At 31.3% G+C, this 21,691-nt stretch overlaps 2 protein-coding genes and 1 long non-coding RNA gene across 5 annotated transcripts; all 3 read right to left on the bottom strand.

Moving 5' to 3' along the window:
• Positions 1-1,037: 1,037 nt before the first annotated feature.
• Positions 1,038-2,502, bottom strand: LOC116404698. Its single transcript, XR_004217707.1, has 2 exons — positions 1,924-2,502; positions 1,038-1,258 (listed from the first exon to the last, which is right to left on the bottom strand). It is a non-coding gene; the product is annotated as an uncharacterized LOC116404698 (long non-coding RNA).
• Positions 2,503-9,281: 6,779 nt separating this feature from the next.
• On the bottom strand, positions 9,282-11,893 carry LOC101217284 (CASP-like protein 5A2). The gene is made up of 3 exons (XM_004143205.3): positions 11,391-11,893; positions 10,238-10,370; positions 9,282-9,680 (listed from the first exon to the last, which is right to left on the bottom strand). Exons 1-3 carry the CDS (start codon positions 11,603-11,605, stop codon positions 9,489-9,491), a joined length of 540 nt encoding a protein of 179 aa, XP_004143253.1. The 5' UTR covers positions 11,606-11,893; the 3' UTR covers positions 9,282-9,488.
• A 4,726-nt stretch (positions 11,894-16,619) lies between these two features.
• On the bottom strand, positions 16,620-20,580 carry LOC101217039 (auxin response factor 18). 3 transcript variants are annotated; one of them, XM_031886495.1, is made up of 4 exons: positions 19,836-20,580; positions 18,606-19,756; positions 17,437-18,353; positions 16,620-17,335 (listed from the first exon to the last, which is right to left on the bottom strand). In XM_031886495.1, the coding sequence occupies exons 2-4, from the start codon at positions 19,713-19,715 to the stop codon at positions 17,266-17,268; spliced, it is 2,097 nt and encodes a 698-aa protein (XP_031742355.1). In that variant the 5' UTR covers positions 19,716-19,756; positions 19,836-20,580; the 3' UTR covers positions 16,620-17,265. The 3 variants fall into 3 exon arrangements, with proteins under 3 accessions (XP_031742355.1, XP_004143252.1, NP_001295772.1); XM_004143204.3 differs by having other exon boundaries at positions 18,606-19,739; positions 19,836-20,579; NM_001308843.1 differs by lacking the exon at positions 19,836-20,580 and having other exon boundaries at positions 17,266-17,335; positions 18,606-19,703.
• Between the last annotated feature and the right edge of the window lie 1,111 nt (positions 20,581-21,691).

The following is a 21,691-nucleotide window of genomic DNA, read 5'->3' as shown; positions in this document are numbered from 1 at the left end:
TTCTTTCCTTTCGTTCCATAAATTGAATCATTTCAATCCATGTGATTCAATTTGATTAATATTTAGTTGCTTTTTTTTAAAAAAAATGGTTCTTATAAAAGAGTGCTTGTACTTTCATTCGTTAATTTCTTTTTTGTGAAATTACTTTTGAGAAGGTTTTTATAGTTAAATTTTGATTTTTTTTTTATTTATAAAAAAGTAGCTCTTAAAATGATGTTTTTACTATTACAATTTGATTATCAATTTAAACTTTTGTCTGAGATAAGTGAAACAGTAATAAAAAGTTTGAAATGAGATTGTTGTTTAGAGGAGTAAAGTATAGTGTAAATAATCACACTTTAAAAGAAAGTTATTTTATCTAATTTTACAAATATGATATATGACAAAGAAATAAAGAAGGATCCATCTCACAGCTCAACATCAAGCTCCACTAGAAAAACACCCATGAAAAAAAAACTAAAATGACAGAGAAAATCGAATCAAATATATTATACAAATAATTCTAAAAAATTCTAAAATTACATGAATATCATACTCTTCTCTCGTTCACACTAAAAATTTATCTTTATTAATATTCTTTTTTTTTTAATATTAGTAAACATTACGATGTTTTCTTTTTCTTGACATGAGATTTTTATATATATTTATATCCAATTATCTTGCTTGACTCAAGTTGAGTCAAAATGCACATTTCTTTATCAAAATGCACATTTCTTTATCAAATTGCAATTTGGATAACTGTTTGTATTTGTTAAATACTATAACGACACTTTTCAAGAAAACATATTATATCTTTAATTTGTGTGTAAGATTATGATGTCCAGTTTCAACAATGATATAAAAACACTTATGACTTGATACTCTATTGGTTAGATTAATGTATTATTATCATGAATATGAAGTTAAAAGTCTACAGTGTTTAGATAGACTCTGTCATGATTCATGATAATGTGCTTCTCCAATGTCAACAAAATTAAATCATTGCAAAGAATGTGTCAAATCTATTGGATTTGTCCCATTCTTCAAAAGATATTAGGAAATTTACAAAAACAAAATTCAAGATAGCACATTCTTAAAGACATGTTTTGTGTAAACTGAGTTATGAAGTTTGGAGTTAATAAATCAAAGTCAGGAAGATGAATTCTCCAACAAAATGTACATATTTAAAGAATACTTATTAGTGAATTGAGTTATTTGGTGCCGGTTTATGAAGCTAGCCATGACTTACATATTTTTTTTACTGGCAGTTTGAAATTACCTGCAAATGAGAACAAATCCCATATCAGTAAAAATTTCCGAAGGTTTTAAAAAAGGGAAATGAGTGTTGATGTCAGATAGATATCCCTCACCCAAAAAGTTAGTTCAAGAGATAAGACTTCTCCATACCTATAAGACTCAACATCCCATACTTTATAAAGAAGTATAATAAATAAATCTGCATTTTCTAGAGCAGCAGCACAGATATATAAATGTCAAAGAAAAAGACACAAGGCACAAATGGGACCATGAAAAAGCTAGTATAAAAACCTTTAGATAGGTGCAGAGAAACAAACATTTTTCACTTTGACAATATCCCCTCTTATCAAGAAAAAATACTATGGATAACACAAATCAACATCTAGCATATCGAAGAATTTATTTAAAGAAAGACTATTACAATATGACTAACAGTTTCATACCATTATATATTTAAATATATAAGAGAGAAACGACAAGTAGAGTTACAAATTTATAGTTAATTGTTACTACAAAATAATCACATGACGCCAACTTTATTCAAAATACTAATAATTTGAGGTGGTCATCACAGCATGGCTGGTATCATTAAATGTATGAAAGAAACAGTAGAAGTACCTCATAGGTAGATTTACAAATTCACATCCAAATAGTTATCACATCCGAAAGATCAACCAAACTTATTACCTTACTCGTACCACACATAAACACCACTTGTACTGTGTAAGGGTAATTATTTAAGGGCGCCGTCACGCTGATCTACATTCAATGATTATTATGAGACAACCTCATCTAAAAAACCAACCTGTTGTAATATATAGCTTCAGGTAGCTCATAGCAAAATAGTTGGGAATTGGTATTAGAGTGGATGGTTTGGTTTTCCTTTGGGTGTGGCATTTCATCAAACATTTGGCAGGTTGAAACAAAAGAAGTTGGGGGGGCAGCAGAGGAGGCAAAAGGGGCAAGGTCCATCAAGAAACTACTTGACCAAGTTGAAGATAACCCAAAATGCAGATTTGTTTGATTAGAAATGGGTCCACATCAAAAGGGCAGAAAAAAAAAGTTGAAATAGAAAAACAGAGAGAGAGAGTTAAAAAGGGAAATATGTCAAAAGTGTTTAAGAATGAGAAGGAAACTGATATATTATATTGATGATGAGTTAAGGAGTTTATATTTGAATCTGAGGGCTAAAACTTGCCTCTCTTATCGTTATACAAATCCATTAAATGATAAGTGCAAAAAATTGTTTGGAAGCCAAATCAGAAATAGAAATGGTGGGTTCCATGAAAATGGGTGTTTCTCATTCTTTCTTATTTTAATCTACAAAACTCAAACCATTTTTAATACTTCTATGTGGACCAACTCTCACGGTAACTTAGCCAAACCCTGGTTGGATATTCATTGGGATTTTTCTTATTAATACTGTACTCCTCACCATAGTTTTAATTTCAACCTAATGTGATATTTTGTAAAAATAAAATCATAAGTTAATGTCTCTATTATTTATATTTTATATATATATATAAACATACCCTTTGTGTTGATATCAAGCTAAAGAAAATGAAAAAATGTCATTATAAATATTGAGATATGTAGTTATGACATCATCGACCATTGTTTGAGTCACAATCAACATTTCAATCCATTAGAATTAGATTAAAAGAAAACTATACATACCATTAAGTATTTTGTTTGACTTGTAATAATGAAAATTCAATTATACAATTAAAAAGGTTGGACACTAATGTGATTCAACATATAATTGAAAATGTGAAAGTTGTTCATATATTCATTTGCCTATTTTTAGTTTGTTTTCCATATATCTAAAATTTAATCTCTTAATCTATATATTTTCAATAGAAATGCTAATAATTTTTTTTTAACAAAATCATGAAATATAGTAAATGAATCAAAATTAGACACATTTGAAGGGGAAAATTAGGAATCATGTATTGAAGAGATAATTTTATAATTATGTTACGAAGGATGTTATATTCTAAAGTAGGTAATTAATATATCAATTCACAAATTACTATCTGCTTACCAAAACTATCTTAAAATTCCTAAAAAAAAAAGAGATATTTTTAAATATAACAAAAATAAAGTTATTTATTTATTTATTTATTATTAGTCACCATTTTCAATAATTTTTTAATTAAAAAAAACAAACACCCTAATTTCTTTTTAGGAATTGTTAAGATGAATGGTAAAGTTTAACAAATATTTGCACAAAAATGTGTGTAGTGTATTTTTTGTCCTTAATGGTTTTTTTTTTTTCTTTTAAGAATTTATTATATTAATGGAGAGATGAAATATTTAAAAGAAATGCGACTAATGTCAAAATTTATAAAGTACATTTAATAACTTGTTTTTTATGTGTGTTTTTTAAAAAGGAAAAGAACAACAACAACAATAATAATAATAATAGACCCAAAGGGTATGGTGGAGATGCAACATTCGAATAAGGAGGCATTATTTAATTTTGATTAAACAAGTAAGCTTTGCAACCCTAAAATGAAGCAAACCAAAAACATTTAACAAACTCCAACACGTTCATTGAACTTTAGCCATTCAAATATTTCTTTATTCATTTACATTACATCTATCTAATTAATTCATATTTATACATTTGACCCCCATCCAATTTTCAATACCCAATAATAATAATCATCTCATCAACTTTATATTATAATAACAATTCTCTAAACCCATATATCATGTGCCCACCTAGCTCAACTATTTAATTTGTTTCTAATTAATTTACATTAAGGACTATAATTAGTATTTAATAACTATTAATATGTGTAGTATAGTAATATTAGGATCATAAGTAATATACCTAATTACCAATAACACTTAGCTTTTTATTTTTTTTCTTGGATCACCATGGCTCCAAGAATCTAGTAATTTGTTTAATTTTTTTGAAAAGGATTCAGATTTATGGGGTTTTGTAGCAGAGTTGGGTTCATTATATTTTTGTTATAAGATGAGATTAATTGTTGGTTCATTGTATCTTTATATGTTCATATAAACTACAAAAATATGTGTTTCTGACTCAGAGGACACATGTTGGAGAGCATCATTATAAATGATTAATATTATGATTATTAAACATTTCTTTATTATTATTGTTATTGATATATGTACTTTGTTATATAATTAATTCAAATAATTACTCTTCACAAAACACACACTGATTTATTATTATTATTGTTATTTTATTTCAATTAAGATTGTATTTTTAATTATACCCATTTTGGATGGGTCCTATGATTCAATAAGCTAGGATTTGACTATTTAATATTTGTACACAGTATCAACGAACATGCATGTGCAACTTTAGACAAATTTAATGGCTTTTTAATTTAAAATTAGGGTTAATTAGGTTAGTGTGAAGGAAGTCATTAATTATCCTTTCAAAAGTTGGGAAGTTTCTTTTTGTTAATTTTAAAATACTTTTTTCTTGGATAAATTGTAAATTAATCTTCTAATGATGATTAGAACTTGGAAACAAATCAAATTAGTTACTATGTAAGATTTATTATTTGTTTGGAAAATTATAAGTATATATGTTTAATATACAAATCAAATGTAACACTTTAATTGGCAGTTTTTATTTTGGAATACTTTGTAAATAATTTTAATACTTTACTATTTTTAAAAATGTCTTTTTTTTTCTCTCTCTCTTCTTTTCAAATTTGGGTTATTAGCCCATCCTTTTATTCTATTATTATTATTATTTTTAACACTATTTTTTAATAGAGATTCTGTTGTTTGATTTTTTTTTCTTTTTAAAATTGGTATTTTGTGTTGTGACCAAAATAAATTCATTTTATAATATTATTTTGAAATAACTCTTGACAAATTTAATGCGCAATTCCCTTAATTAAAGAGAATTCATTTTATTGTGTTGTTACGTATAAACACTGTATAACAGATTAGGAGGAAAATCAACTCTTACATCCATTTAACTCCCTTCTATATATATCTATATATATGTTCATTTAATTCCCAAATTGATCCATAATTAGCTTTACTTTATTGAACCTCATAAATTTCAATTCTCTTTAATTTGATATGACCTTTCAAAATATCTATCTATATATATATAAATGTATGATTTAAAAGGGAGGATTACAGTAATTATCTAGATCTTGTTATATTGTTCTAACTCGATTCAAATCTATTTGTAAAATTAGTCTAGCAAACACACGAAAATCAAAATTACATTTGGTATATAATTAAAACGATGGCCTCCATTTTACATTAAAAGTCGTCTTAGTTTTGAAAACGAATGGAGCAGCTAGCTATCGACGGATTCGGTCGGGTCGGTTCTCAGTTCATGGAGGAATCTCGTGATGGTCTGCACAAATGCTCCATTATCATTGTAATTTTGTTGAAAATTACTTGAGGTTGGTTGAGTGGTAGTGGTGGATGAATTATTGCTTGTTCTTGGGCTCTACATATGACAACAACAACAACAATATCTCATGGAGGGAATCTTTGACATCTTAGGAAATTAAACTTATATATAATATTTTTTTTCTTTTTTAATATTTCAAATGACTTTCTTATTTCTTTGTCATCCACCAAATGTTGATTAGAAGTTAGAAAGTTAATGTGAGAGTGAGAGAGAGCTCTTACTGAGGACGTTCGTCGTCGTTTTGACAATCTTGTTGCCTTCTTCTTGTTATCCATCATCTCAATCAATTGATCAAACTGAACAGTTTGTTTGAAAAAAAACATATATATATAAATGATCAAAAGCCTATCAAAATGAGTATATAGTTTCACTAACATCAAACATGTACTATCAACTTTAAACATGATAAAATAACTGTAAAGATCAATATTAAGTAAATGAAGAAATGTTAGAGCAGTACAGTTAAATTAGATGGATCAATTAATGCAAAATCAAGGGGAATGGTTTGTTTGTTTGTTTGTTTACCTGTTTGACAATAATTTGGTATTTTCTTGCACATTCATAGAGTCTTCTTTCATCATCAACACTTCTTGACATATTATCAGAATTAACTTCTTGATCTCTCTATTGTTTGAGTATTTGAAAAAAGCTTCGACAAAATTAATTAAGGTAACATTTGTGGGTATAAATAATATAAGATATGATGGGGAAGGGAATTGCATGACGTTAATTTCGAGACATATAAAGAGATTTCAAGTTATATATTGTGCCGTTACTCACCGTCCATTTAGCACAAACATGAGAAAATATGAACAATATGATCACCTTTTTTTCCCCTTTATTATCCAAAATTCTCTTTTATTGCGTAATTCAAGGTCATGATTTTTTATTTATGTTTCTCCTAAAACCCTAATTTATTAGTCTCTATAAACAAACTTACATAGCTCATCCGGTTAGGTTATAAAATTTAGCGGTTACGAGCCTTTGAGGTGGAAATGTAATCAACATAGTGTGAGAAATCAAGCAAAACAAGAGTGGAATCGTGAAGCATAAAAATGATGGAAAATAAGATTGAATTGAAAGTAGCGGAAACAAAATGAATTTGGTTAAATTTTGGATTATGTTGCGCTATAAATTTCTTTACTTAACTTTTTCAAGCGTTTAATTTTAAAAATTATTCATTCAATATAGGTTTGAAGCACTTTCAAATTTTATTTTAAATAACTTTTATCAAAAAAGTTTAATTATAACTCAATTAATTAATCCATATGAATGTCTATCGAAAGAGATCAAGGTATTCAAATCCCTTATTTTCGAGGTCGTGATGAAGTCGGAAAAAAACGGAAATTTATTTGAAAGATAGAGAGAGAAGGGAAAAGTGTTAGAAACATTTATTTCACATAAACTAATTGCCATATATAATCAAAGCTTTTAGTAGTGCAATAAATAAGAAAAACGACGTAGAACTTGCATGTAACTGACGCTCTAATTTTATTTCCATTGGCTTCTTCACTTTTTTTCTTAGTCTCTGTTCATTTTAATCATTGCTTTTATATATAATCAAATTTGCTTTTATAACTGACTTTTTCGTCAACTTTAGTTTTTTCCCCATTTTAATCAATCTTTTGAATTTTATACTTGTAAACTTGATTATTGAACAAAATGGTTAAATATTATGAATTTTCTTATAACTCTGATAAATGCAATAATAGGAATTTAAAATAATTTAAAATTTCCATCTTATAAGAAAGAGTATATTAGTTAACGACGTTACATGAAATTGGCGTGTAAACTTTTGATATAACCAAAAAGTTAATATATACTTCTTTATTTGAAACATATATTCGTCAATAAAGTTGATTTCACCTTCATTTAAAAAAGTTCCATTTATACATTCGGAATAAAATCTTAAGCTTGGTCTTTGAGCCAACAACATTTTCTTTGATAATGGCGTTTGGAAACTATCCTACCTCTATACATTCGAAGGAGTAATTCACATTTTAACTTGTGTGAATCTTTCTTTCCAAAAAATTTGAAGAAAGAAATCACGTGAATATCAAATCAACGTTACTAATTGGACTAGAGATCTTAATAATAAATATAAAAAAAAATGCAAGTGGATATTTGTTAATTATAAAAGTGCTTTTACCGAAAGTTTTATGCAACCCATCATGCCAATGTGTAATAGTAAGACAAAATATGTTTGTTGCATCATCGTGTGTTTAATTAAAAAAATAACTTAGAAGGCAGTTAAAATTTTACAAAGAGGATGCACGTGTGTGATCCATGTGATTAATAAGTCAGCAATTGTTGTAGTCAAGAATCCAATGTTTTGTGATTGTAAATAGCACAGTGATTACAAGATTTTTCTTTATTAGAGAGTGGAAGTTAGAAAATCAAAGTGTGTATATTTTCACAAGGATGTTGAAAACTAATTAAACATGTTTTAAATCTAAACAAATTATGTTATACATGAAATGAACGAGTATGCAATGAAGTATATTCATGTATTTAGTCTTTTAAGATGAATTAGTTATGGCTTTATGGCTGTGTATGATGTATCTGTCTGGATTCATAAGGAGAGAATTTTATTGTAGGAACGAAGATTGTTCTATGAAATATGCTTTGCCTTTAATGTACTTGAAGCAAGTGCATGAACAAGGAAAGCACCAATGACATCTATATGGCTTGGCTCGAAGAATTATTCCTATTGATGTTTGGCCAATGCCGAGGTGGCAGAAAAGAGGAACAAGTAAATCAGTCATATTAGAATATACTTTGTTAAAAGGGATCGATCTTTACTAGAAAGATGAAATGATCAATTAGAAAAGACTTCAGCCAATCATCTTGGTCTATCTACATGTAAATCCCCAAGCACAGGATTGGACTTCAGATTCTACACCCAATGACACACTATTCACTTGCATACCTGGTAATGTCATCCTTGCTAGTTGATGTGTACTGTTTATACGAGTGACGACTAGTCCTACGACCCAATACAAGTCCTATTAGCATGTATAGTTCTTTGTTTTCCTGAGAAATTTTAAGGAGGCCACCCCTACAGGATTAAGAACACTTGAATTTTGTGTTGCTATAAATGAGCTACCAACAAAGAATGTACATCTTGTTGATATAGATAGTAACTATCAATTCTTTTAAATCTTTCTTAACCATTATTTCATATCCTCACGATTCGTGAAGTGAGCGTTACTCTACAAGATTAAATCTAGAAGCACTCTCTACTCTTGCTCTTGTTTGATCATTGCAGGCTTTCCCCTCAAATATTTGGAAAGAAATGTCAGTGGAGTGAAATAAAAAAAAAAAAAAAGGATATGTTGAATCATTGTAGGCTTTCCCCTCAACTATTTGGACAGAGATTTCAGTGGCGTGAAATCCAAAAAAAGGATGAGTTGAATCATGATGATAATGAGAATTCAAGCCTAGACTTTTGGTTTGTTTGGATTGGTTTTCTACTTTGACATCATCAGCCAGGGGAAGAGACTTGCCTCCTAATACTCCAAACTTGAGAAGTTCTATCTCTAATTTTCACATGGCATAACACCAGAACCTCAAATGTTAGAAAGTAAATAATATAGGTTCAAACATCCAACAATAACACCACTAGGAGTAAATAATAAGTGCATATACATATTTCTAATCAAAACGAAGGTGATTTTATTCACTTATATTATTATCTCTCAATTCTCAATCAAACCCAGCAAAAAACCTACATGTGTACATCAAATTTCCAATTTTGTACTAATTTAGAAGCAAAGGGTAGTTGGTGAGACAAAAACTAAAAAGAGGCTAATTTTCTGGCAGTGGAATCTCACCGAGAAGCTAATGACCAAAAGTTCAAGAGAAACGAAGGAGAAACAGCAAACCAGCTAATGAAAGCCATTGCAGTGGCGGACTCAAACTGTGCACAGTGGTTCACGCCACACTTGTTAAGGTCATTGCCTATAAGAACGGTAATCCCTGCTGAGGAACACGCAGCAGAAAATGTAAGGGTGGACGTAACCTGCAGGACAACACGACTCCTTATTTATATCAACAATTATAAATACTAATTGAACTCAAGAAATTAATTTCAATAAAGTTTTATTGGTTCAACAAATTTATTTAATTATAAGAACATAGATTGAAATTATCATAATTGAATCGATAAGAATAAATATCATATTACATTATCATGATAAGAATAACATATAAATTAATATTAATAATAAAAATAAAGCATTGATATAATTTAGAGTATTAGGTTCGTTCCTTCATAATGAAAGACCCAGCGACCCTTATTCTATTGCAAATCACAGATGGGCACACCCAATTATTAGACAAGAAGTCTCCCTTCGGTTCTCATTTCTCACCACGATTCTTGCAAACCAAGTATAATCTTAGTACCCAAAAAATAGTTAAATATTAAATTTCAATCAAAGATTTTTTTGACCTATTCTATGAGCATTGTGCAGACTTTAACAAGATTCTGCATTGCACATGATATATCAGGCTACAAATCTAAGATGCATACAGATGTATTATGTGAATTCCAAAGTGTAGCAAGCAAAATATTCTTACAGCATCACCAAGGGTGAACAAACCAACTATTGAGCAGTTCCGCAAGCTTCGTCTGACTAACAAGGCATATGCATCAACTACTGCTAATGAAAAACTCCACAAGCATTGCAAGCCAACAGCAGCAACAAGATATCTGAGAGAAATCATAGGCAAAATAATTCCATATGAACAATTGAACACAAATTTGAAGGATCAAACATACAGAATATCTCACGTAAAAAAAACATACAGAATACCCTAAAATCATAAGTTTTGACCATGAGTAACATTAGCCAACAGCACAAACTTCTTTCAAAAGAGTGGCTACATTTCAGTTTTTGGAATCATAAACGTATGTACGAGAGAAGAAAATAAGATATCCTCCCAACTTAAAAAAACCAACCAAGGATGGGAAAAACTCCTGTTGGTATTAACAGAGTGATGAAATATGGTAAAGGTAAACTATAAATCAATACAAATCTTGTTCACAAAACGGAACTGATATGAAACATATGGAAAACAATTTATTCCATATGAAATATGAACTTGATTACGGGATGAATAATCGAGCAACAACAAATGCTCTATTTTCTTAAACAAAATAGCAATTACGAGTGAATTACGAATGCACTTCTTAACCACTCGGTTGGGAAAATAATACAACACAAATCGTAATAAAATCACTCGAATCCTAAACGAACATACTGAATGACACATTTCGTGGTTTTCTTCTTCTAGAACACACTCGAAAGTTAACGCGATAACGTTTTGACATGGCTATATGGATTTCCGTCGATGCCCGGGGGCTCCATTACGACTCGCAACACATATAAATTACAAGACCTCAGCGATAGTGTGATTACAAGTTATTGCTATTAGCTATCCCTGTCACCATGAACAGAGGCTAAATTTCATTTCTAAGAATACAGACACAATTACCAAACAATTGTACTTTAGCAGAATAATTAGCAACAAAATACGAAAAAACACGCATTCTTTACGATAAAATATTCCAAAAGACGTCCAAATCACGCTAAACATATCTTTATTTAATCAGCATCCTAATTTCAGTTCATTGACTCTGTAACGTAACGTTTAGAGATTATAACAATCAAAACATCGAAAAGCTCCTCCAAGTCGGATACTAGAAAACCAAAATTAAAGAACTACGTACCGAAACGCCGTGACGGAAGGGAAATCACTGGTGGTAGACATAACACAGAGAGAAACCGTAGCAAAAACGAACTGAAGAAGACGAAGAGCAAGTCCACCTAGTGTTCCAGGCATGCCCTGTACATCCTTCATCCTCACTCTCGGCCCATTGTGTACCGCTCCTTCCGTAAGTGGTGGCGCCTCCACCGGATGCACCGAAGGCCGGCTCACGTTCATCGCGTTGTACAGCGATCCAAGAGCTCAATCAGTAGGATTAAACAAAAAGTAGTTTTACATTCACTCCACAATTCAGAACCCTAATCGGTCGCAGGCGAGCCAAGGCAACAGAGGGAGGAAGATGGTGAAGTTTAGCTTATGAGTTGTAAAGGCCAAAGACGCTTTGCAATCGATGAGCGAAGGGAAGATCCTAAGTCCATGAAGCCGTCATCTTCTCCATTGTCGCGCACTTCTGGTAAGAAGGCGAGTAAAGCTCCGTGAAAGGGAAAGCAGCCATGGATAGGCTAGAGGTGTGTAAGGAAGAAGATTCGCGCGTCTGCCGTAAATGAGCCGGCCCATTTCAAAATTTTAAAAGCCCATTGGGCTTCATATATAATGGCCCACATATGACTTCATCGTGGGCTCGTTTCCAATAAAGCGTGACCAAACCCTAAAGACATTTGCATTGAAGCGTAGTAAAGTTAATTTTTCTGGGGTTATAATGATAAAAATTATAATTGTTATTGTAGTGTAGAAGTAATAATTTAAGAATAATCTATATAGTTGGAAAGAAATGTGATGAGGGTATTTGAATATTGGGAAAGGTAGGGAAGAAAAGAAAAAGGAGAAAAAGTAAAAGCGACATGTCGCTTTCAGAGGGAGGGAAGGAGCTAAGTGTCGGCATAGTTATGTGTTGGGATGTCGGTTCAGACTCGTGAGTGGTGACTGTCGTTTGGATTTTAGTTGGCAGAAAAACGTGGGGCCTACCGCACGGGTAATGTTTCCTTTCCCAATTAATTATTCATTTATATATTTAATGCCATTTTTTTTTATAAATAATAGTTTTTCGTTATTTTTAATTAAAAGATGATTTTGTGTAGTTTTGTTTTCTGTCAATTTCATCAAAACCATACAAGACACAGCTCATAAATATGGTTGTTAGTTGTTTTTTTTTTCCTAAGAAGAAAATATATGAAATTAAATAAATTTGCTACATTTTCAAGCTGGTTGCCTCTATAAACGAGACTTTTCTTTTAATTATTTTGAGGGGAAAAATAGTTAATTTATTTTACCAAACAATCTCAATTTCACTTTATAATTAATTACTTACTTTGTCACTTTCTGCTCTACTTAATAAAATATTTGATTTAGATTTTAGATTGACTTATTTTAATTTCGAAATATTGATATTGAAAATCGGTAGAAAATCTAACATTAAAAAGATAATTAAGAACTGACACTAAAAATGACGGGAAAGTAATTGAAGACTCGATGGTCAATCATACAGTGCAGTAAATTTACATTTTAAAAGTTGGTTTTATTCGATTTTTCAACTTTGTAATTATTGAATTTAAGAAATGATTATATGTGTTGAAACATGTGATAGAGTTTTCAATTTTTAAATATGAATTTGAGTAGATAGATTGTCTAATTTCTCAATCCCGCTAATTAAATTATAGAGTTTTCATATTGACTTATTAGTCAAAGTCGTTCAGACAATCTTATTGTTATTCGTTTGTTACTATAACTATTCATATAATGGTATCATGCAGAAATTGAACTTGTTATTATAAAAATAACATCAGCACTACACTGTACTATAGTAGTGTGTTGATTTAAAACAAATCTGCTTATTAAAAATAGAGCTTATGGAATTCATTTACTAGGTAGCAATTAATATTAGATGAATTGATAAATTTTATCTACACTTAATCAAAACAATTGTGATGTAGAATTCAACATCATCTTGTAATTAAGAAAATGAAAGGGACATTTTTGCCATCAAACTGTCAATATATACTAACAAACAATAAATTAGATGGGCCCAAATGGGATAGGGCATTTGTCACATTAGGGTGGCCCTAGCGTTAGGATATGCCCAACCTTGTACTTGACATTAACATATAAAATCAATGACAAATTAAATATATATATATATATATATATATATATATATATAATTGTATCAATTTCCCTTTGACATTATTATTATTTTACTTAAAAGAATATACCAAGTATTATTCATACATTAAAATAAAATTATATTATAAGCTTATAATTAACAAAAAGATTTAATTATTTAAAAAGTTAACGAAAATGAAAAAACTAGCGGTTCTCTGATTCAATCTTCCAAAAATTTCCCATTTATATTATAGAAACAGCATAGTGATTTAATTTAAATATATGTCCTTCCAAAAAAGAAAACCATACTTAATTAAATATATTTTTTAGTTTACAACTAACTTTAACAACTCTTGACAATAATAAACATTAAAACAAAATATTCATAGAGACCGAACGTTCTTGAAAGATTCATATATAGTTGAAAAATAGCAAATTTAATTTTAAAAAATTACATGAAAACAAGCTTTCATTGAAAATATTGTGCCGTTTATAATCATTATTTAAGAAAGTTGGTTAAAAGAAGATATATATATATATATTTATATGTTTCGAAAATTTAGAAAAGAATTGAGACATGTATTTATGAAATACTTATATATATAGCAGTACAAGGAAGGAAGAGATCGAGAGAAGAGATCTGTAAGCCATGTGCATGGCTACAAATCATGTGAACTTTAATACGCACATAAAGATTGGTACCGGGGATGAGTTTAGTAGACATATATATTCAACTATCCATTATTTATAGAGAATATACTATTATAATTTTTTTTTTCTTTCTTAAAGAAGAACAAAACTTTGCAACAAAATATATACAATTAAGATGAAAAAGAAAATGTTTTTCGAAGTCCATGCATTTATTTAAATATGTGATTTTCAAGGTGTAATAATAAGGTGGAGTGATTACCAATCTATGCTTTATTTAATAAGACATGTGATATGTGATTTAGGGTTTCTACTTTTTCTTTATGCTAAATTAAATAATACAAATTTAAATATCCCTAATACAATCTTTGATGTAATTCTTAATTTTTTTTATTGTGTCCTTAATTTATTAAAATTATCTACTTTTTCTACATTACAAATTTCCATGTAGAACATGTTTGAAATTTATTGACACAAAAATAATTTATGTATTATTAAGTTATTGTTTTATTTAACATATATGTAAATACATGGTCATATATAACTAAATATTAATTATTGAAAATATAATGTGATTTTATATATTAGTTATTCATAACGAATATAACTTAATTGATATATATGATGTGTTAGCCATGAAAAGTGTGTGGTTTGAATTTTCACGGTTATATATACTAAAAAATATCTCCAATATAAAATTAAAATATTGATAAGTATAATTTTATTAGAATGAAGTTGACAGTAAAAGTTGATGCGAATGGAGTGTTATGTTGGTTTCCATAAAAATAATTGGCTTTTGATATGTTCATATATTTTGAGTGATCAGCTTATAAGTTATGGCAGATTGTAATGATCTTGTTTTGGATTATGAGTGGGTTTGTACTGAAAACAAAAAGAAGAATAAAATATGATGTTTGCATGGAGATATGCCTTGTTTTCAGGACTTGGGATCTTTCAAAACAAAAACCCTAAAGAGAAATTAAAGAAGAAGTGAGAAGTGACAGTTCTTGAAACGTAACCCTAAAGCAAAGGGAAACCCTAATAAAAAGACACACACATGATTTTGTTGGTCTTTTTGTTTGCTTTTAATGCTTATTTCCAGAAACGGTGCCGTATATTGTGGCAAAAACTAAAACAATTGGAAACTCAAAACTAAGAAAAATAGTTATATTTTTTCATTTTTTTACAAAAAAAAGAAAAGAAAAAAAAAAGAGGGTATTTTGGGAAGGGAAAAGTTTTAAATGTATTTGAATTTGAAATATTTGATTTAATTAAACATTGGGTTGTGGTGTTTAGAATCTGATTGTTATCTCCCAATCCCATTGCTTCAGTTGTAATTGGGATATGTTGGAACAAATCCTTTTGTGCTTTGCCCAAAATATATGTCTAACTCTTTTGGAATTCCTTTATTAATATTTGAAGATGGTAATTATTAAAAGAATTAAAAGGAAAAAAGAAAAAAAGGGGGAAACGTAGAAGGAAAGGCAAAGGCGAAGGCAAAGGCGAAGAGGGCGCTCAACGAAACGGCGGGACTGAAGCAGCGAGCCATTTTGCACTAAGAAAGATGACGTCGTCCACACGTGAATCTTTATGGAAACCTCTCCACGTAAGCTCCACGTGGTCCCACCTTCTCACGTGTACCATAGCTTCTAACTCTATGCCAACTCAGCAATATTATATTGTGTTTTTCATCCTCAATCCCTATACAAAATTATTTTATATTTTATTCCCTTTTATTTATTACTTCTAATTAAATCCCCACACCACACTCTCTCTTTTTCTATTTTCTTCCCCTTTTTAATTCCTCCCCCAATATATATTTTTATATATATAAATCATTGCTTCATTTTAGTTCAACTAACCTTCTACACATACTTTTTATATATATATAATTTCTAATAATGAAATAAAAATTAAATGAGTGAAAAACAAAACTTTTCAAACATTTTACTTCATGGTGTTTGTAAACCTTGGAATAGAAGGACTAATTTTAAAATTATCTTTTAAAGTGATCAAATTTGAGAAGAAACAAAAATTAAGTACATAAACACTTATAAAAAATCTATAAACACTTATAAAAAAATCAATGTTTAAATTTTGAAACAAAAATATTTTTTTTAAGAAAACTCTTTTTTACTTAATTTTTTTTTAATAAAAGATGTAGAGGACACCTTGGAAGCTATTTTAAGCCAAGGAATCAATTTTGTTTCAAAATAATTTTTTTAAAAAAATTAAATACTTAAAAATATATTCCAAATACACCCATAGACTATATGAATTCGTATAGAATCGTAATCTAAAGATTAAAATTCTCGTGCTCTACTTTTCTTTTTTTATAATATAACAACTATGACAAACTCTTATCTTTACGATCAAAAATCATACTCATACAACTAAAAAAAAAAAGAAAAAGAAAAAGAAAGAAAAGTCCAAGTTAGACTAAATTAATTAAAGAGAAAAAAGAAGGGGGAGACTAATAGTAGAGTAGATTTCCAACCAAACAAATTTACATCATTCATTTTGGTCATACAATGAATGAAAACCACTTTCTTTTTTATGAAACTTTTGAATTCCCCATCTTTTGGGGAATGGCATTAATTCAACAAACTCACAACTCACTACATCATTAACATTGAACTTTTACAAATGAAACTCAAGTTTCAAGGTAAGCCCTTTTTGTCTTTTCTTCTTCAAAATGCCTTTCTTTTATGACTTACTTTGACCACAAACCTTTAGAAACAACTCCACTTTAACTCATTATATTTCACAATGCTTCTCTTACAAACACATTCCCAATACTCTCTCAAATCACTTCCACTTATATAATAAGAACTAACCACCTAAAATGGAAAGAAGAAAAAAAACCCCCAAAAAGAAACCCCCTCAAAGTTCATCACAGAACATGGGGATGTAAGCAAGTTCCAAAATTCAAACATTCCCTCCAGAAGTTGGATTGGGAAAAAAAAAAAATTAATTATAAGGAAAAGGAAAAATATCAGCTTTTTTCATAGTTAAAAAAAGCTTGAATCTTAGCAGCAGCTCCCAGATTTGAAACAGAGAACGGTCAGCAAGGAAATGAAGGACCTGATATTGACCAGCTGTACAGTTGAAATCAACTCTTATTCTTCCTTCTAAGCTCCTACATTGTTACTTCCTGAATCTGTTAGAATTGTCAATCTTCTTGCTGTCTTGATGAAGTCACTGAAACAGAAAACGAGGAGCGTTAATCAGACGTGATATGTATTGGAAATGACAGAATGTAAGACGATGTCTCAACGTTGCCAAAGGAAGAAGAAATATACCTGAATTGTTCGTCACCGACATGTTTGACAGCACCGGAAACATCACGGTACAAGACATGGTTCAATGTCTCTGAATTATCTATACCAAACATATTTCCAAGTTTTCTGTACAATTCTTCATAAGACCCAAGTGAAGAAAGATCGAGAGTGCGTCCTACATCTTCTGATTCCATAAAGACTTTACAGTGGCCGATATCCAAGTTTGGGTCGATTTCTTGGCAATTGTCCTTGTACCACTGGAAATTTTCGCCAGCAGAGCCTTCTGGTAGACCTTGTTGATGTAAAGCAGATCCAGAGCCATCGGAGAGGTTTGTCATTTTGTCTCCATTTCCATCTGACGAACTATTTCCAGTACCTACTGGAGAAACGGTATCGCCAGAGAAGCTTTGAGACATCTGCAATTCTGTAAGTATGGGTCGGCCAAAAAGTATTAGCTGAGGAGTCTTCACGCCATCAAATTTCTTTGAAGCTTGAGTAGAATGTGCCATGGTTAGCAAGCAAGATACGTTTTCACTCATACTTGGTTTTTCAGTCATTACATTACCAGAAAGTCTAGTTGATCCAGCAGCTGGATCCAGTGATCGATAACCAATCGAAAACAGACCTGACTGCAGTTTACTGACATGAAAATCTGACAAGGATAGACCAAAATGAGCATGCCTGGCTCCCTGCATGCCAGCAGGGTTGTTGTCGGGAGGACAACCGAAGGGGCTGCCAGTCCCATGGAGATAACTAGAAAACGATGGCACAGGAGGTTGATTATCAAGGGGGAAATCAGGGTGTTGTGGATATCTGAACTTTTTCCTTGGTGGTGAGAAAGGGGCAAGGTGAATTGGAGACATGCTTGATACCAATTCAACCAACCATGGGCTAACGCGTTTCACATTCTGAAGTAAATCTGGTTCATCCCAAGTAACCTGCACAAAATATGTTATTAGCAAGTGATAAGGCAACGAACGACCTTCCATGAATCCATAGAACCATCAATAGTGCACAAACTGAATGAAATGTTGTGGTAAGGTCAACTACTACAAATCATCCCGACAATCACTGAACTTACAAACTTCTATGTTTCTGCAGACGTGATATATTCGGTCCTGAATCACCATGTTCAGAATACATTGATTATTGGCAATGAATTCAGGCAGGGAGAAAAAAACAGTGATTACCTGAAGAAGCCTCCATGGTGATTCAGGCCAGCGCAGTGGGTCCGAAACCTGAACGGAATTGATGGTACCCATGAACCAACTAATTCGTGAAGAGTCCTCGGTTTCAAAGGCCATCTTGAACCTCATACCTGAGCACCACCGGATCTGTAATGCTGCTTTCACCAGTGCTGCCTTGACACAGAATTCAGGAGTACTAGCTCTTGGATAGAATATTATTTCAAAGGGTTGTCCATTTGAAGCAAGTTTAGCAGCTTCAGTAACTGATTCAGGCTTCACTTTCCCCTTTCCCATAAGACTTCCATTTCCATTCATGCCATTAGCAGACCTCGTCAATCTGTTGTCATCTTCCCTCAAAAACGCAGAGAATGCCCCATACGAAACAGCACAGTTACCACCTGCTGGATTCCAGCCACAGGATGACTCCGGTCCATCCCCAATTCCTCTCTTGGCCCGTCTAATCCCAACGCAGAGATCTCCGTTTTCTGCCCTTAGGAAAACAATGGAATCACCTGCAACGAGCTTCTTATGGTTAACAAAAGTACTCCAGCCAGTAGTCAAAAGATGCCGGCGAGGCGTCCCTCTATAAATGTGCCTGAATTTCCATGTCTCCCCATGAACATCCTTAGCAAGAATGGTTTGAACGGGTGGATCAGCAGAATAATCCAACCGAGGGAAGATAGTTTCTGCACAATACCTTGGAACAGAGAAACCCCCACCATTGTTAGCATCAGACTGAGTCAGTGTCTTTGCAAATGAGGTTGGTTTATCCTGTTCGGACCCATTAAGCCTTCCAATTCCATCATCTTCAAAATCTAGTTCGCTTCCATTTATGGGAATCAACCTAAGTTTGGCAAATACCTCATCAGTGTCAGGATCTGCAAGGAACTTGATGGCAGAAACTCTGCAAAGGGTATATGAAGGAACCTTAGGACAGTTCCTGAAATCAACTGGCGCACAAGAATGCTCAGCATGACCTTGTGGAAAATAGAAAACTCTGGCGTTCACCGGCGGCATTTGAACCATTCCTCCAGCACAGGCATGCCATAACTGAGGATCTAAACATTTCTCCACCTCTTTCAGTTTCTCTTTCGAATCCATAAACGTAATCATCTCAATCAAAGCCAATTAATTCCTCTGCCAACCACGAAAAACTAACATTTCAAAAAAAAAAAAAAAAAAACTGAATATCAAGTGTATTCACAACCCAACCCAACCCTAAAAGATTCTTACCTTGTAGAACATAAATAACTCCTTCCCGTCGACCATCTAACAACAGCAAAATCCAGAAATTGAATTCCAAAATTCTCAGAAACAGAACATTGCAGAAGGTAGAAGAGACGAATACGTCTCCAAAATCTCCATACCCATATCAAAAATTTCCCAACAACCCTTCCGTTCTCGGGAATTCGCCCCTTATAAATGGCAACAAAATTCCACAGCTCCAGAAACCTACCATTCACCAAATTCAAAGGGGTTCTCTAGGAGCTTCTTCACCGTGCTTTGACCACTTCATATACCACCAGACGCAAAACCCATGAACAAAAATTGGATAAAAATAGATTAAAAAGGAAGAAGAAAGGGGGTTGCAACTGTAACAGAGTTAGAAACAAAAATCGAGATGGAGGGTAGAGTGAGGTCGATCAAGAGAAGGGAAGAAAGCCAAGTGGGAATTGATGGAAGGAAGGGAAAAGAGAATCCTAGAGAGGAGAAGAAGGGAAGAAGAGAGAATTGGAAAACAGAGAGAAAAAGAGAAGGTAATCGTAGTTTGGTTCTTGGTGTTTGTTGTTGTTGTTCAAAGATTGAATGAGTGAGTCGATGGCCGACATAGAAGCAGATAAAAAGAGGCGTGGACACTCACAGAAGAGAAGCGAAGAGAGAGAAGAGAGGTTTTTGGTTTGGATCATCAAAATCATGGAAGAGTCCAAAAGCAGAGAGCAGAAGTAAAAAAGAGAAAAAAAAGAAAAAAAAAAAGAGAAAAAGAAAAAAAGAAAAAAGGGATTAAGATGATGTTAAGACAGAAAGGAGAAGGAGAAGATAAAATTAAAAGGGAATTCTTACCTTTTTCTTTGGATCCGAAGAGAGAGAGAGAGAGTGAGAGAAGTGTATCTTGAAGAGCCACCAAAACAAAGATCTTTAAAACCCATCCTATCCTTTTTCTTTTTCTCTTTCCTTTTTTATTATTCTATTAATTTACAATTCTCTCTTCTCTCTCTACATTTTCTTTCTGTCGTTTAACTTTTGATTTGTTTCAAAAGAAAGAAAACAAAAGGGTTTTAAAAGAAAAAAGATTAAAAGAAAATGTGAAGAAGGAGAGAGATGGGTGTGTTTTCTCTTTTCAGAGCTTCATTTAGGGAAACCATATGGTAAAAAAATGGAAGCCAATTAATTACTTCTCCTGATTTTCACTACTTATTACCTACTTATTTATATATATATATATAAACTCATTTACAAGAGCATCAAAAAGTTATGAAGTTTTAAGTTTTCTAAAAAGCTAATGATATTTAAATTTCTCAATTGAGATATGAAGATAAAGTTGTAGCTAAATGCAATCACGTGAGCAAAGGGATGAGAGGAGTAATCCGAAAAGAACCATGATTACATGAATCTATCTCAAATGTTCTTCATTTTTTCACTATACAAAAATAAAAAATATTTCATGTTTACAAAAAAAAAAAAAAAAATTTGTTTGTTGGAATGAGAAAGATGGGTGAGTTTTAACTTTTTAACTTTTAGGTAAGGTCAGGATGTAGTACAAAAGTAGGAAAGAGAATGGTCTTTTGAAATGGGCATTCACATGAGGAGCTTAAGGAAAAGAGTTTTAAGTTAAAGGAGAAAATTTTAAATGACAAAATCAAACAAATTTTAAAATAATAATGTTTCTATATATCACGATAGGATATTCATGAATATGTGCATACTACCAACTTATGCCAATTCAAATATTTAGGAGCTTTTTGGATTTAGGAAATTGAAACGAGAATAAAATTATTGAATGAAAACGGGGTGTGACAAGGACACTTGCCTTAGATTAAAGTTTGAAAGAAAATTAAAAGAAAATTACAATGTATTCAAATGACCTACTT

The sequence above is a fragment of the Cucumis sativus genome, chromosome 6 (assembly GCF_000004075.3).
Source record: "Cucumis sativus cultivar 9930 chromosome 6, Cucumber_9930_V3, whole genome shotgun sequence".
NCBI classification, from domain to species: Eukaryota; Viridiplantae; Streptophyta; class Magnoliopsida; order Cucurbitales; family Cucurbitaceae; genus Cucumis; species Cucumis sativus.
The sequence above is the reverse complement of the archived record's forward strand: the minus strand, read 5'-3'. Positions and strand labels throughout refer to the sequence as shown.

Excerpts from the sequence above, each read along its gene's own strand:
- LOC101217284 (XM_004143205.3), bottom strand. The coding sequence starts at position 11,605 with ATGAACGTGAGCCGGCCTTCGGTGCATCCGGTGGAGGCGCCACCACTT. Across the intron at positions 10,371-11,390 it reads CCTTCCGTCACGGCGTTTCG|ATATCTTGTTGCTGCTGTTG; the intron begins GTACGTAGTTCT and ends GATTTCTCTCAG. Across the intron at positions 9,681-10,237 it reads TGTTCACCCTTGGTGATGCT|GTTACGTCCACCCTTACATT; the intron begins GTAAGAATATTT and ends GTTGTCCTGCAG.
- LOC101217039 (XM_031886495.1), bottom strand. The coding sequence starts at position 19,715 with ATGATTACGTTTATGGATTCGAAAGAGAAACTGAAAGAGGTGGAGAAA. Across the intron at positions 18,354-18,605 it reads CACCATGGAGGCTTCTTCAG|GTTACTTGGGATGAACCAGA; the intron begins GTAATCACTGTT and ends TATTTTGTGCAG. Across the intron at positions 17,336-17,436 it reads GTCGGTGACGAACAATTCAG|TGACTTCATCAAGACAGCAA; the intron begins GTATATTTCTTC and ends TTTCTGTTTCAG.